Source organism: Rhinichthys klamathensis, unplaced genomic scaffold, assembly GCF_029890125.1.
Source record: "Rhinichthys klamathensis goyatoka isolate OS25496 unplaced genomic scaffold, OSU_Roscu_1.1 h1tg000018l_1, whole genome shotgun sequence".
Taxonomy (NCBI): domain Eukaryota; kingdom Metazoa; phylum Chordata; class Actinopteri; order Cypriniformes; family Leuciscidae; genus Rhinichthys; species Rhinichthys klamathensis.
This window is the reverse complement of record NW_026606569.1, coordinates 2801864-2817366: the sequence shown is the minus strand read 5'-3', so window position 1 is coordinate 2817366 and position 15503 is coordinate 2801864. Positions and strand designations below refer to the sequence as shown.

General features: G+C 43.4%; 1 protein-coding gene across 1 annotated transcript in view; it reads right to left on the bottom strand.

Annotated features, from left to right (window-relative positions):
- Window positions 1-8087, bottom strand: part of LOC130070639 (NACHT, LRR and PYD domains-containing protein 12-like) — a 61461-nt gene extending 53374 nt beyond the window's left edge. Inside the window, exons 1-3 of the mRNA XM_056235113.1 lie at window positions 7808-8087; window positions 4301-6110; window positions 3889-4062 (exon numbers count right to left, since the gene is read on the bottom strand). Of these exons, the coding sequence (XP_056091088.1) occupies window positions 3889-4062; window positions 4301-6110; window positions 7808-8072 (2249 nt within the window). The 5' untranslated portion in view covers window positions 8073-8087. The remainder of the gene's footprint in view (window positions 1-3888; window positions 4063-4300; window positions 6111-7807) is intronic.
- Window positions 8088-15503: the final 7416 nt, after the last annotated feature.

The following is a 15503-nucleotide window of genomic DNA, read 5'->3' as shown; positions in this document are numbered from 1 at the left end:
TTAATGCGTCCATGCTGAATAAATGTAGGCTATTACTTTCTTTAATTTCTTTGAAACGTAGTGTATAATGTTACAAAACCTTTCTATTTCAGATAAGTGCTATTATTTTGAACTATATGGTTTGTGTAATGTGACTTTTTTGTGTGACCTTAAAATTCGTTTTAGAATTAAATTCTACATAAATAGGTTAAGCAAAACAAATGTTTGCATGTCTGAGAACCTTTTAAACATACAAACCTGAAATTACATATACATATACTGTGTGATACAGTACAAATATTTTGAGTGTCCCTTATTTTCCTGTAAAGAACCACGATTGTCCCGCATTTTTCCTTTCTGAAGTTTGCAACCCTACAGGCCGGAGAGGTGAATAGCCCCGTTTCCACTGTCGGGCCAGGGCCGGGCCAGGGCTAACAGCGAGCCGAGCCGGGCCAGTGGCCTCGGGCCTTAAAGGGTCATGAAACCCCAAACCAAATTTTCTGAGATTTTAACAGAGGTATGTGTGTTGAACACCATTGAAGACAATGTTAGCATCTGTTAGATTTAATAGGGTTAAATTTGAGTTTTTTCGTCTTCCGGGTTTAAAATCTTCATCGTGTCCACGTCACAGGCTGAAACTGAGACTGAGATTTCATATCCTATGAGAAGACACTGTCTCTTAATTATTCATGACACCACGTGGATCTTTCCAATGACAGACACATAGATGTGATGTCTATGGACAGACATGTCAAACTGTGATATCTTTGTTTTCGTGGTGCAAAAGTCCAAGTGGGTTGAATATGTTTCCCCAGCGATGCTGCCAGGGCAGGGCTAGACAACCACGGACACATCTAAACTATAGTGTGTGCCGCAAACATTTTTCTCGAGAGAGTGCTTCGAGAATTGGAGAATGGTGGAATTAGCCTTGTTGACAACCAATCCAGGTTGCGTCTTGCGAGTGATGCGGTACCAAGTCTCGAGGACTTTTCAATCCCTTCAGAGGTATGTGTGTGTGTGTGTCTAAAATGAGAAGTCATCCACCAACACAAAGCAATCTTTATTATGGGGGTTCAGGGGACGCGTAGATCTAGGCTATGCACGGAACGTTTTTTTAAGCGGAAAATTTATAATTTTCAAATATATGCATTTATTGTGTCTATATAAACAACTATATATTTTATAATGACATGTATAATTATACATGTAGCCTACATTAATGTTTTAAATAGAATTACGATTACTGTAGGCTAATATACACTCACCGGCCACTTTATTAGGTACACCTGTCCAACTGCTCGTTAACACTTAATTTCTAAGCAGCCAATCACATGGCGGCAACTCAGTGCATTTAGGCATGTAGACATGGTCAAGACAATCTCCTGCAGTTCAAACTGAGCATCAGTATGGGGAAGAAAGTTGATTTGAGTGACTTTGAACGTGGCATGATTGTTGGTGCCAGAAGGGCTGGTCTGAGTATTTCAGAAACTGCTAATCTACTGGGATTTTCACGCACAACCATCTCTAGGGTTTACAGAGAATGGTCCGAAAAAGAAAAAACATCCAGTGAGCGGCAGTTCTGTGGGCGGAAATGCCTTGTTGGTGCCAGAGGTCAGAGGAGAATGGCCAGACTGGTTCGAGCTGATAGAAGGGCAACAGTGACTGAAATAACCACTCGTTACAACCGAGGTATGCAGCAAAGCATTTGTGAAGCCACAACACGCACAACCTTGAGGCGGATGGGCTACAACAGCAGAAGACTCCACCGGGTACCACTCATCTCCACTACAAATAGGAAAAAGAGGCTACAATTTGCAAGAGCTCACCAAAATTGAACAGTTGAAGACTGGAAAAATGTTGCCTGGTCTGATGAGTCTCGATTTCTGTTGAGACATTCAGATGTTAGAGTCAGAATTTGGCGTAAACAGAATGAGAACATGGAACCATCATGCCTTGTTACCACTGTGCAGGCTGGTGGTGGTGGTGTAATGGTGTGGGGGATGTTTTCCTGGCACACTTTAGGCCCCTTAGTGCCAATTGGGCATCGTTTAAATGCCACGGCCTACCTGAGCATTGTTTCTGACCATGTCCATCCCTTTATGGCCACCATGTACCCATCCTCTGATGGCTACTTCCACCATGTCACAAAGCTCTAATCATTTCAAATTGGTTTCTTGAACATGACAATGAGTTCACTGTACTAAAATGGCCTCCACAGTCACCAGATCTCAACCCAATAGAGCATCTTTGGGATGTGGTGGAACGGGAGATTCGCATCATGGATGTGCAGCCGACAAATCTGCGGCAACTGTGTGATGCCATCATGTCAATATGGACCAAACTCCCTGAGGAATGCTTCCAGCACCTTGTTGAATCTATGCCACGAAGAATTGAGGCAGTTCTGAAGGCAAAAGGGGGTCCAACCCGTTACTAGCATGGGGTACCTAATAAAGTGGCCGGTGAGTGTATGTACCAGGGCATTCAGTTACTTTTGAAAGGACAATAATAAAGTGTCAGTGTATTTCATAAGACTTTAACCTTGCCAGCTATAAAAAAAAATCTAGCATTTACTCACGTTTTACCACTGCTTTTTAGTGACAGTCGATATGCATGGGACACTGGCGATGACAATAATGGCCATACCACACCCACTCCCCTCCCTTCTTCTCACAACCATCCACGCCCATTTAAGTAGCATTTTTCAAAAAGATTGTGAGCTAGACTTGAGCTGAAAGAGGGGGGTTTCATGACCCTTTAAGCACCGGGCTTGCGTTTCCACTGCCGGGCCAGTAGCCCCGCAGCGTTGCCCTAAACCCCGCCCCTACCACGCCTTTCTGGATCAAACGTCATACAACCCAACCCATTTCAGCGGGTATTATGAATTTATTTATTTTTAAGTTAGGAAGATAGCATGTATATTAACTCACCGGCCGTGGCTGCCATAGTGTCCCGGCTTGTCTCGCCACTAACAGAGGGACGGTGACCCAGCACACCGATGGTGACCCAGCACACCGTCCATCAAGTCAAACCATGGAAAGTTCCTTCTCTGGGATCCGCTTTGTCCATTGTGTGTTTTAATCGCCTTGTACTGCGCCCGCACCTTTTTTATTTTTTCCCGAACTTGAAGCGTTGCTCGCTGAATGCTTAGCTTAGCAAGATCAGCAACAATGTATTTTATAACGTCCTCGTTTCTGCACACGCCGTCAAATTGACGTTGTACCCTTTCTTTCTTCTGCCCAAATGCTCAGAAGAGCTTTGGTATCTTCGACAGACCAGTACAGGCGATTCTCCATTTCGAGCAGCGATTATTTTGCGCGATATAAAAAAGTGAAATGTGCATCTTGCCGCAGACCATAACTTTCCCTAACACCGATTAAACTCCGCCTTTTACCTTGAGCACGCCTCTAGCCCGAGCTGGCCCGCTTTGGCCCAAGGTATTCGACGGGCAAGAAATCCTGGACGTTGGCCCCGAGTAAACCCCGATTAAGCCCCGGAAGTGACAGTGGAAACGCGACTGGCCCTGGCACGCACTAGCACGGCTCAGCCCTGGCCCGGCAGTGGAAACGCAGCTAATGTGTGCAGGGAAGACTGAGACTGAATGGGGCTTGTTTGCACCACAAAACAATAGAGAGAGTAGACTGAATGGATCCTTAGAAGATGACAGTTTTAGTAACTGTTTAAAGCTATTAGAAAATTCAATCTTCATACAGTCCATTCTCTTCCCTTCACCCCAAATAATATTTTTCTTAGACTTATGCAGTCCATGTGGGTCATACGTCTGTATAAATATGGAAAAATATCAGATTCCTGCAAATGTTTTGTCTCTTGAGGTGCTTTTGGCTGCTTGCATTGCTTATTGGTTAAGTCAGCGTCTGATTATAGCATAGTTAATTATTTTAAACCATTTACCTCAGTATCTCCAGCTGACAGTTTGGACTCTTCAGTCCATCAGAAAGAAGCTTCACTCCAGAATCCTGCAGGTCATTGTTACTCAGATCCAGCTCTCCCAGAAAGGAGTTTGGGGATTGTAGAGCTGATGATAAACTCTCACAGGACTGAACTGTGAGATTACAGCTGTGTAGCCTGTGTAGAGAACAAAACAAAGAGCAGTAGTAATGCTTATTAGCGTTTATAATCTGGAGCTTGAAAAAACCTTGAACTGTAGTGAATTTAGCAAAGCTAAAACAATTATCTCTTCATAAAACATCAAACCAGCATTTATTTTCACACACATTACATTTATTCATTTTTCTCTGCTTGAATTGAAGGCAATTGCAAAAGACTAACTGTGTTTATAAATGAATGTAAAGGAGACTCTTACAGTGCTCTTCTGGTGTTTTTGATCACTGGCAGAAGTGTCACCAGTGCTTGATCAGATCTTCTGTATTTCTGCATTTCAAACATCTCTTGAGTCTCTTCTGACATCAGGAGCACAAACACCAGACCAGACCATTGAGCAGTGGAGAGATTCTGTGCTGAAAGTATTCCTGAGCTCAGATTCTTCTGGATTTCCTCCACAAAGTCATCTTTCAGTTCACTCAGACAGTGGAAGAGATTGATGGTCTTCTCTACTGATTTCTCATTTTCTATTTTCTTTTGAATATAGTTAACAGTGTTCTTCATGTCCTCTGTTCTGAGTTCCAGTCCTGGCAGTAGTCCCTTCAGGTCACTCTGATTGGACTCCAGACCCAGGAGGAACCGGAGGAAAAGGTCCAGGTGTCCGTTCTCACTCTGTAAAGCTTTCTTGACTGCAGCATTATGAAGCTGAAACAGTGGCTTTTTGGACAGTTTCCATGTCAGTTTTTCTCTCCAGGACTGAAGAAATAGGTCAGCTTTCTCATCTTTGCCCATCATAAACGCATAAAGAGCAGCAAGGAATTCCTGTACGCTGAGATGTATGAAGCTGTAAACATTTCTTGCTGCTACCTTTTCCTCCTGAAACATTCGAGTGCATAACCCAGAGTACAACGACCCTTTTCTGATATCTAGTCCACATTCCTCAAGATCTTCTTTGTAGAAAATCAGGTTTTCTTTCTCCAGCTGTTGAAAGGCCAGTTTCCCAAGCTTCAGAATAATCTGATCAAAAGACACTGCATTGGCTTTAAGTTCAGGGTCATCACAGTATTTTTCTTCCATCTGTTGCTTCTGAGAAATTAAGAAGCTTGTGTACATCTCTGTGAGAGTTGTGGGAGTTTTCTCATTGCTCTCTCGAGCCAGTAGAGGCTGAAGAACAATAAGAGAGATCCAGCAGAAGACGGGGATGTGGCACATGATGTGCAGACTCCTGGATTTCTTGATGTGACTGATGAGGTTTCCAGCGACCTCAGGACTGCTGTTATTTTTGAAGTATTGCTCTTTCTGCTCATCATTAAATCCTCGCACCTCTGTCACTTGATCAATGTAGTTTCGGGGAATCAGACTGGCTGCTGCTGGTCTGGATGTGATCCAGATGAGAGCAGAGGGAACCAGATGTGTCTTGATAAGGTTTATTATTATCTTACTGACTGTTGTTTTTTCATTTACATTTGTAAATATGTCGTCATCTTTAAAGTTCAAAGTAAAGCGACATTCATCGAGTCCATCAAAGATGAACATAACTTTCCCATCACCTTCAGGAAGAGAGGGCAATTCTTCAGGACTTCTAAAGAAGTATTTGTTGATCAGTCCCATGAGACTATACTCTTCTTTAATCAAATTCAATCTACGGAATGGAAGTGGAAATATGAAGACTAAATCCTTATTTTCTGTTTCTTCAGCCCAGTCAAAGATGAATTTATTGACAGAGACAGTTTTTCCCACTCCTGCGATCCCGGTTGTCAGCACTTTTCTGTTTCGTCGACCCGTGTCACACTGGACTTTAAACATGTCATTACACTTGATTGGCTTCTCTTTGGCAGTCAGTCGGTTGTGATTTGATTCGATCTGTATCACCTCGTGCTCGTTCACTCTTCCTCCAGTCTCATTCTCCACCACATATAAATCAGTGTAAATATCGTTCAGGTATTGCCGATGACCCGTCTCTGAATTACCAACCAATATCCGGTTGTAGTCCTGTTTTAATTTGTCCTTCAGTGTGAGGCTGGTCTTTGTGTAATCATGAAGAGTAGCTTCTCTATCGTCTGCAGTTGAGCCTTTAAGAAATATGGGAAAAGACAGCAAAGAATAAGTGATCGTGTTTTTCACAAATTCCGGTGTCTACTATATTCAAATTAATCACACTCTTACTCCAATAGTGTTTACATGCACATCTTAAACTGGTTATGCTGAAGTTGACAACATAAATGGTGATGGAAATGTCTTGAATGTCCTGACTCGAATGCAATTGTTTTAATTTTTTACTTTCTTTTTCTAATTCCTTCCAGAGCATTTATTAAATTGTCACTATTGGACTAGATTAACGTAAGGCTATGCTGACCAAAATAATTTTTGGATCAAACCATTGACATCTAATGCCGAGTTCAGACTGCACGATTTTCAAAATAATCGGGTCACTGTTGTTTTCACACTGCATGACTATCTGGGGTAACATTCAGTTGCTGCTGTGTTCACACTGCACGATGGATCGGCGACAGGAGGTTTCACACTGCATGACTTTACAATAGAAAGAATCGTCGACAACTTCTGCCTGGTCCGCAAACTACGTTTCACAACCAAACAAACGCGAGAAGTGATAAGGAAATAACGGAAGATCACGCGTGCGTGAGACCGGAGTTCTCGCGCGACACTGAATTTGTTATTAAAAATGATAGCCTACAAGAAGATTGCGATCCAAATTGTCTGTGCACTGATTTGTAGCGAAAATGAAAAAAATAAAATAAACAGTTTATGCAGGAAATGGTTGGGAAGACGAGGGGAGCAAGGACTGTGTTTTGCAAAGAGAGTTGGGGGTAAATAAATAATTTTGCAAATGTCCTGCTGTTGCTGCTGGTCATGCAAATGTTTGTGTTTTGTTTCTGTTTGATATAATTGTAAATATAGGCCTATCTATTAAAATACTGATATTCTGGTCTATAATTCCTCCCCGAACAGCCTGCTGTCCTGTATCTTGCTCTCTCGTTGGCTGTCGGTCATCGCCGATGTAGTTTTCAGTCAGAACACATTCACACAGCAGGATTGTGAATCGCCGACAGGTCCAGATATTTAGCATGCCAAATATCTCACGGGCGTCGGCGACTCGTCGGCGATTCTCTCAGATCGCGTCTTTGCTCATTCACACTGCGTGATTGTCACTCGCGTGAACGAGCACCGATTTGCCTGTGATTTCGGGCATTTGTCGGCGATTTCTCAAAACCTGTCGGCGAGCCAAAATCGGGGCTAAAATCGAGCCAAAATCGGGGCTAAAATCGTGCAGTCTGAACTCGCCATAACACACCAAACAAGACATGAGACTGTATTAGGGTTAGGTTGGGGTTATTGCAATGACCCTGCATATGTAGAAGTTGCTTTCAGAAGTTAAAATTCAGGGTTTAAGACTCTTGTAAACAATTAACCCATTCATAAAAATCATGACTAGACAGTCTGTTCTAATAAATGCACTTGAATAAGAGCTGCTGCTGTTCTTGTTGGCCCTGTAATTGTTGCTTGGTGTTATATTTTCTTGTTTCCATTTACAGACAGTGATTATTTACCCCTGATCTCTTTTGAATGAGCTCCAACAGCTGCAGACGTCTTCATATTGCCTTCAGCCTGACTTGTATGTGTGTGAGAGAGAGGATCACTCACTGAGGAACATAAGTCACACAAACACATCAGCAGAGAAAAGTTTCAGTCAAGCCATTACGTTGGTAAACAATCAATCACATTACAGTCACAGTGAATTAAATGTTACCTTGCTTGTGTTTGTTCTCCAGCTGCTCAGCCAGATTGTTCTGGTTCATCTTCCTCAGGATCTCCACTGTGATCTTCACAGCTTCTTCTGGTCCAAAACATGCTACCATCTTATCCACTGTGTCTAAGATATCTGCTTTCTCCATTTCAGACTTTGATATACATTCATGATCTTTCTCTAAGTGCCACTTAAACTTCTTCCGTTCAGCTTCTACCAGGTCCATCAGTGATTTCTCAAGCAGATCTTCAACTTTAACAGACGCCATCACCCTTCACAGATTCACAGCTGCAGGTTAAAAAGAAAAATATCTGAAATAGTTTCACTCTTAACATGTGGACCTGAGCACTCAAATGTTATTTGGATTATGAAATGAAGCTATGATCGGATCAGGACTCTCATCCAAATTCATCTATTAAAAGGGTTCTTTAATGCTCTTTTTTGCATGGTATTTATCTGAAACATGCTAGCAATGAGTACCCTAGCAACCACCCAGAATACCCTAGCAACACCCTAACGTCCACCCAGAGTACCCTAGCATCTGCATAGTAACACCCTAACAACCACCCCAAGTAGCCTAGTTACCGCATAGCAGCCACCCAGAATGCCCTAGCAACCAAATAGCCAACACCCTAGCAACCACTGCGAGTACCAGTGAGTGGGTCTGAGTGAGTCATTTACTCTCTTACCTTTGTTCTTTGATTAACATTAATGACACTTTAAGACCAGCCGCTGCTGCGATCTGACACGCGTCCCATTTTCTCACAAATCTCTACGTTCATTTAAGACTTTATTTAAAGGCACAATATGTAGGGTTTTTTCGCCACAAGGGGGCACAGTTTCCAACAATAACAAAGGCGTAAGTTTATGACGCAGTGATGAGCTGAATGGTTGGACTTGCTGTCAAGCTGATGGATCTAATAATGTTTATGGATGAGTGCAAACATTCATGTTTTTTAATGTTACAGTGGTATGAAGCAGGTCGCGATTGCTAAAGAGACAGATATGACACGCGAGTCCAGCGGATATAAAGGAATTAGGACAGTTAATTCTACCGAACTACCTGCAAGTGCTGGATTACTCACACAGGTCAGTTTATTAGACATATTAAACTTGTGAGGGAACGCAGCGCTGCTTCACTTGGTCTAACGTTACACTATCACACTAAACGCCATTTAAATGTGTGTTGAAAGTTATAATGTTATTCTACGTGTTAGTTCGTTTGCTATACGAAACTAGCAGTAAGCTATACTGACCGTATTCAAACATTTCATCATGTTGAGCTAACGTTATATAACATTGATTTGTTTTATGTACATTTGCTCACCTGTCTAATAAAGCTGTCGAGTCGTGACTCGTGAAGCTCTGTCGAGTCCAAGTTAGTCGCGGACGTGGAGCTCTCGGCATCTCAAAAACGCCACACTGATATTGATCCTCATTTTAGTTCTCCTTGTTTGTCCCAAAGTCTGCTTGCCATGGTCTATGTTTGAAAGAAACAAGAACTGCGTGCCGCTAAATGTGACGCACTACGCAGTTGTCCATGTCTGTCGCCATGGTTACGTCATGGTTATGGCAGTATGAACGGAAACCGAGGATAGCGCGGATATTGCGTCATTGACATCCGGGACTGGAATTTCTCTGAAATAAAAAAATCTTTTGAGACTTTAGGAATATTGTAAGTACACAACTGCAGGAAATATATCACACTGTGCAAGTGATTTTTCGATATTTTATTACAAAATTCTTACATATTGTATCTTTAAATCATTTAAAGGGGACATATCATGCTGAATCCACTTTTTTTAGCCCATAAATGGATTTTGTTGTATATTTGGAGTGTTTATAAGTACAGAAAAGTTGAAATTAGTCTCTTCAGGTGCTTCGTTGATATCTTTATATTCTGTTTTGGTCATATTTTGCAACCTGTTCTGATTTTTCTATTCTCTATGGATTTTTCTTTAACAATTACGTCACAGTATTTGCAGCGGAACTGCCAAATAAGGACATCGACTCCAGGCCCAACACTTCGAGCATTCCGCCATTTGTATTTCTCGCTGCGATTTTGTAGTCCAAGCTAAAGGATGCAGAAGTTACGAGAGGGTAAGTCAAAATGTTCGGTTGTTGGATATAGTAACCCACACGCTTCATTACACCGTCTCCAAGCATCAGAACCTCTTCGAAGTGCCTGGTTGAGTTTTATTTTTCACGGAAATGTCCCCACATCTGTGGGTAAAGTCATTTTTGTGTGCGCGAAGCACTTCAAGGATAACTAACGTTACTTCAGCAACCTCCACCAGTATAAAGAAGGATGTGCCGATAGACTTCGTCTGATTGAGGGGTCAATTCCTTCTATCTTTGGAGACGACGAACAGAGCATTTCGGTAAGCTGTAAATAACGTTAATACAAATAAAGTACTTTACTTTCTTAGAACACACGGTGGTCATGCTTTAGCAGTACCTTTCTCTTTTCTTTTTTTTTTAAGTACACGTCTGTAGCAGTATTACTGTTGTTGAGTTTCATCATGACTATGGTCATTTACCTGCTGTGTTTTCTGATGCTTTTCTAAACGTAGCATATTATCAATACAGATTTTTAGTGGTAAGATTAGGCCGTAGTCCTTTGTCTTGTTAGTGTGCTTGTTTTAACAAGTGTTAAATAGTCGTTGTCAAACATGCAGTATTGTAGTAGTGGGCATGGATGGAGAAGTTACTGTAAATACAGTAACACACCATTGCGATACATCCATATGAAGACTTTGTTCTGCAGGTTCGTCGTCTTCATTTTCATCTCGCTCCGGGTCCGACTCTGGCTCGAACATGTAAGGCTTGATCAGTAGAGGTTTTGGGCACGGGCGAACCGGGCAGTCGCCCGGGGCGGCATTTTTTCATGACACATTGGGGGTGGCATGAGCAGTTAAAAAAAAATCGTTTTGTGCTTTTCATTTAGATTTAGATTTATATATATATATATATATATATATATATATATATATATGTGTGTGTGTGTGTGTGTGTGTGTGTGTGTATGTATGTATGTATGTATGTATGTATATATATTGTCCTTGCACTCTTTGGGGTCCTTGCATTCTTTCTCACACCTGAATGAAAGGCTCATTACTATGCAGGGTCTTTGTCTTCTCAGGTGTGAACCAACTAATTACCGTATTTTCCGCACTAAGGCGCACTTAAAAGCCTTTAATTTTCTCAAAAAACGACAGTGCAACTTATAATCCGGAGCGCCTTATATATGGATCAGCGTTATTAAATTCGCCCGTGAACTCGCGCTCGTGTCCATCTTATGCCCGCTCTGTCACACGGCCAGTTCAACCTCGTATAAATCAGGTTATGTGTAAGTCACGTGCCCGCTCACGAGCGCTCACTCTTAGGCCCCATTTACACTGCATGGTTCAAGTGACTCAAATCCGATTTTTTCCTCTCATGTGGCACAGATCGGATATGACCCATGAACGTGTAAGCAGGAAAAAAACGCATGGATTCCGATTTTCTCAGATCGGATTCAGGCCTCACTCATATGTGGTAATAAATCGGATATGAATCGGATACGTGCATTTGCGTGTGCCATGTAAGTTGACAAATCGGATATTCCCCAGTAAATGCGAGTCGTACGTCATTAAAAAAGTGACGTCAACTCAGGTGGACACCACCAACTGAGATCACATGACTTATTATAGGCGCGATGGAGGACTAAGGATACACACAGTGGAGCAATGCGGAGTTGTCATGTCTTTTGAGTGTTTGGGGCGAAGAGACAAAAATGCAGGGTTGTTACAGAAATAAATCCGTGTTTGAAGACATTTCACGAGATATGGGGAGGCATGGTTTTAAGCGCTCCTGTAGATCATTCTGGTGAATGATCATGTTTGCGTACTGTATGAACACTACAAGACACCGTACCAGAGGAAGCGCGCTTGCGCATTAGTTTATAGCTGTCCGGTGTGTGCATCTCCTGCCAGGTTGCTAGTTTAGCTTGTTGCCTGAGGCTGTATAAGTTCATTATATTCATCAGAGGTTTATCTAATAAACACATCCTGCTTGGATTCAAACCATGGACTCCTCGCTCATTTCTACATTGTGTCAGAAGATGAAACGGATCTATCGCCTGTGAGTTTCACGTGTTTTTTTTTGGCACGAGTGGAGAGAAATAACGTCAAGTTAAAGTTACGATTAAAGACGTGATGGCGGATGGATTTCGCAGTCCAGACCCCCTCGTTTTTGACGGGAACCTCGCCGAGAATTGGCGGATTTTTGAACAGGAATATGATATCTTCATAGCAGCGGCGCACTCTGACAAGCCTGCCAAAACAAAGGCATATATCCTCCTCAATCTCGCAGGAGCAGAGGCCATCGAACGGGAGTGTTCATTTGTTTACGCAGCGGAAGTGAGGGCGCCAGGTGAAGGTGGAGCCGTTGTCGTTCCAGCTGAGTCTAGAGAAGACCCAGAGTGCCTGAAACGAAAATTTCGGGAGGTATGCAACCCCCAACATAACAAAACTATGGAGAGGCACAAGTTTCATTCACGAAATCAAAAGCAAGGTGAGACTATCGAATCTTACATCAGTGACTTGAGGATCAAAGCTAACAGTTGTCACTTTGGAAACCTGACAGATGAACTGATATGTGATAGAATAGTATGTGGCATCAGAAATGACAGTATAAGAAAGGCTTTGCTACGTGACAGCGAATTAACTCTAACTAAAGCCATTACAATCTGCCGCATATATGAGATGACTGAGGAAAATAATAGGACGCTAGCCATGCCCCAAACAGCCACCACTGTTGACGCAATTCAGCCAAATTCCAGTGGTTGGCAACAGAGATCAAGATTTAAACCTCAAGCAGGCAAATACGAGACAAAATCCATTACAAACTGCAGTAATTGTGGAAGCAGCCATGCTGCGCAGAGAGACAAGTGTCCTGCTTTTGGCCAGCAATGCCATAATTGTAAAAAATTAAATCATTACAAAAAATGCTGCAAGTCCATGCCACACCGCCAAGGCTATGAAAAGAAAAGCTATGCAAAGCACAAAGGCTACAGAAAACCTGTTTACCAGTTAGAGCTGGAAAAGCCAGACAAAAGTGCCAGTGATGATGACACTTTTTATGTAGACGGTGTCAAACTCGACGACAAGTGTGTAAACACCATCACTCCTCAGACAGAAGGAAAGGATGAAGGATTTGTTACACTGCACATACATAACAAGCCCTTTGAGATGAAAGTTGATACAGGTGCTAGGTGTAACGTAATGTCAAAAGACGCCTTCCAACTGCTTGCTGACGGCGAGCGACCAGTGAAATGCACCAAAGACACCAACTTAGTGGCTTATGGAGGCAGCAAAATAGAGACTACAGGAATAGTCACACTGCCTTGTGTTGTTTAAATGGACAGCAACACACACTACCTTTTTTCCTAGTGGACCAAGATGTAGTGCCACTTCTGGGATTTCGTGCATGTGTGCGCTTGGGAATTGTCACAATGAGCCCCCACGTTCATCAGGTCAGCACAGAGAGCGATGCCGATTTCACAAAACAGATTATCGCACAATACAAAGATGTGTTCAGTGACGAGCTTGGAAAACTCCCTATCACATACTCTATGACACTGGATCCAACTGTACAACCAGTGGTTCGTCCAGCACACCGCATCCCAGTGGCAATGCAGACACGAGTCAAGGCTGAGCTTGACAGCATGCAGAATAAAGGTGTCATAACCACAGTTCCTGAACCTACCGACTGGGTTTCGTCCATGGTAGCTACACACAAAAAGGACAAACAGGAAATCAGACTCTGTATTAATCCAAAAGACCTCAACACTGCCCTGAAGAGACCCCATTATCCAATGCGCAGCTTTGAGGAGGTTGCCACCCAAATGTCAGGTGCAACAGTGTTCTCTGTGTTAGACGCAAAAAGCTCATTCTGGCAAATACGTCTCAATCACAAGTCATCAATGCTGACCACATTCAGCACACCTTTCGGGCGCTACAGATTCCTCCGCATGCCATTTGGCATAAGATCAGCAAGCGAAGTTTTCCAGCGCTCAATGGAGCAGCTGTTTGCTGGATATCCGTGTGCTATTATAGTGGACGACATCATCATAGGAGGTTGTGATGCTACAGAACATGACGCCAACCTAAAACAAGTGCTCGACCGGGCCCGAGAGATAAACCTCAGGCTGAACCGTCTCAAATGCAAGTTCCGCCTGGACCAGGTCTGTTATGTGGGTCACATATTTACAAAGGAGGGCCTCAAAGCTGACCCTGCCAAGACTGCGGCGATCACAGATATGCCAGTCCCTCAGGACGTTCCAGCCATGCAGCGATTCCTTGGCATGGTGAACTATCTTGGGAAGTTTATCCCAAACCTCAGCGACATTGCAGCGCCTCTGAGACAGCTCACACACAAAGACACTGCGTGGTGCTGGTTTCCACAGCATCAGCAGGCTTTCGACCGTCTCAAGTCATGCTTATCCAGTGCACCAGTATTATCCTACTACGATGTGAGAAAACCAGTTACACTGACCTGTGATGCGTCATGTTACGGACTTGGTGCTGCATGTCTACAGGAGGAGAGACCAGTCGCCTACGCGTCTCGTACGCTCACTGACACAGAAACACGATATGCTCAAATTGAGAAGGAGCTGTTGGCAGTGGTGTTTGCATGCACCAAATTCAAGGATTACGTGTAGGGGAAGCCCACGGTCGTTGAAACTGACCACCAACCCCTCGTCACAATCCTAAAGAAGCCCATCCACACTGCTCCTGCCCGACTGCAAAGGATGTTACTACAGTTACAGGCCTATGACATCACACTGGTCTACAAGAAGGGTAAGCATATGTACCTAGCCGACACCCTATCACGAGCTCCAAACAAAACTGTCTCACAATGCCCAGCTACCAACAACACATTTGAGGTGATGTCCATCAGCTACATCTCTACTAACAGACTAGAGGAGCTCAGGACCCACACAGCACAGGATCAGGTGCTACAGACTCTCAGTGCAATCATTCAACGCGGATGGCCTGACAAAGAACGCAGCGTCCACCCATCTATCCGTTCATTCTTCCCTTACAGAGACGAGCTGGTAGTGGAAGATGGAATAGTTATTAAGGGCCACAAAACAGTAATTCCCCACACACTGCACCGGGAATACATCAATATTGTACATAGAGGTCACCCAGGGTTAGAGTCAACCAGACGCAGGGCCAGGAGCACTGTCTTTTGGCCGTCAATGAACAAAGACATTGCAGAAGAACTGTTATCATGCTCCGTCTGCAACAGCACCAGACCACACCAGCAGAAGGAACCTCTACAGCCACATCAAGTTCCAGCCCTGCCATGGTCTACAGTGGCTACTGATATGTTTGAGTGGCACGGACAACAGTACCAGGTGCTGGTAGACTCGTACTCGGGGTGGTATGAGATCGACCTTCTCCGTGACACAACTTCAGCAGCTGTAATCACTAAGCTGAAAAGGCACTTTTCTGTCCACGGAACGCCCCACACCCTCATCAGTGATAATGCGAGGCAATACACAAGCCAGCGCTTCAAGGATTTCGTCGAACAGTGGGACTTTATTCACGTCACCAGCAGCCCGGCGTATCCACAGTCAAACGGACTGGCAGAAAGAGCTGTTCGCAGTGCCAAACTACTGATGGAAAGATCTCACAGAGATGGGACTGAT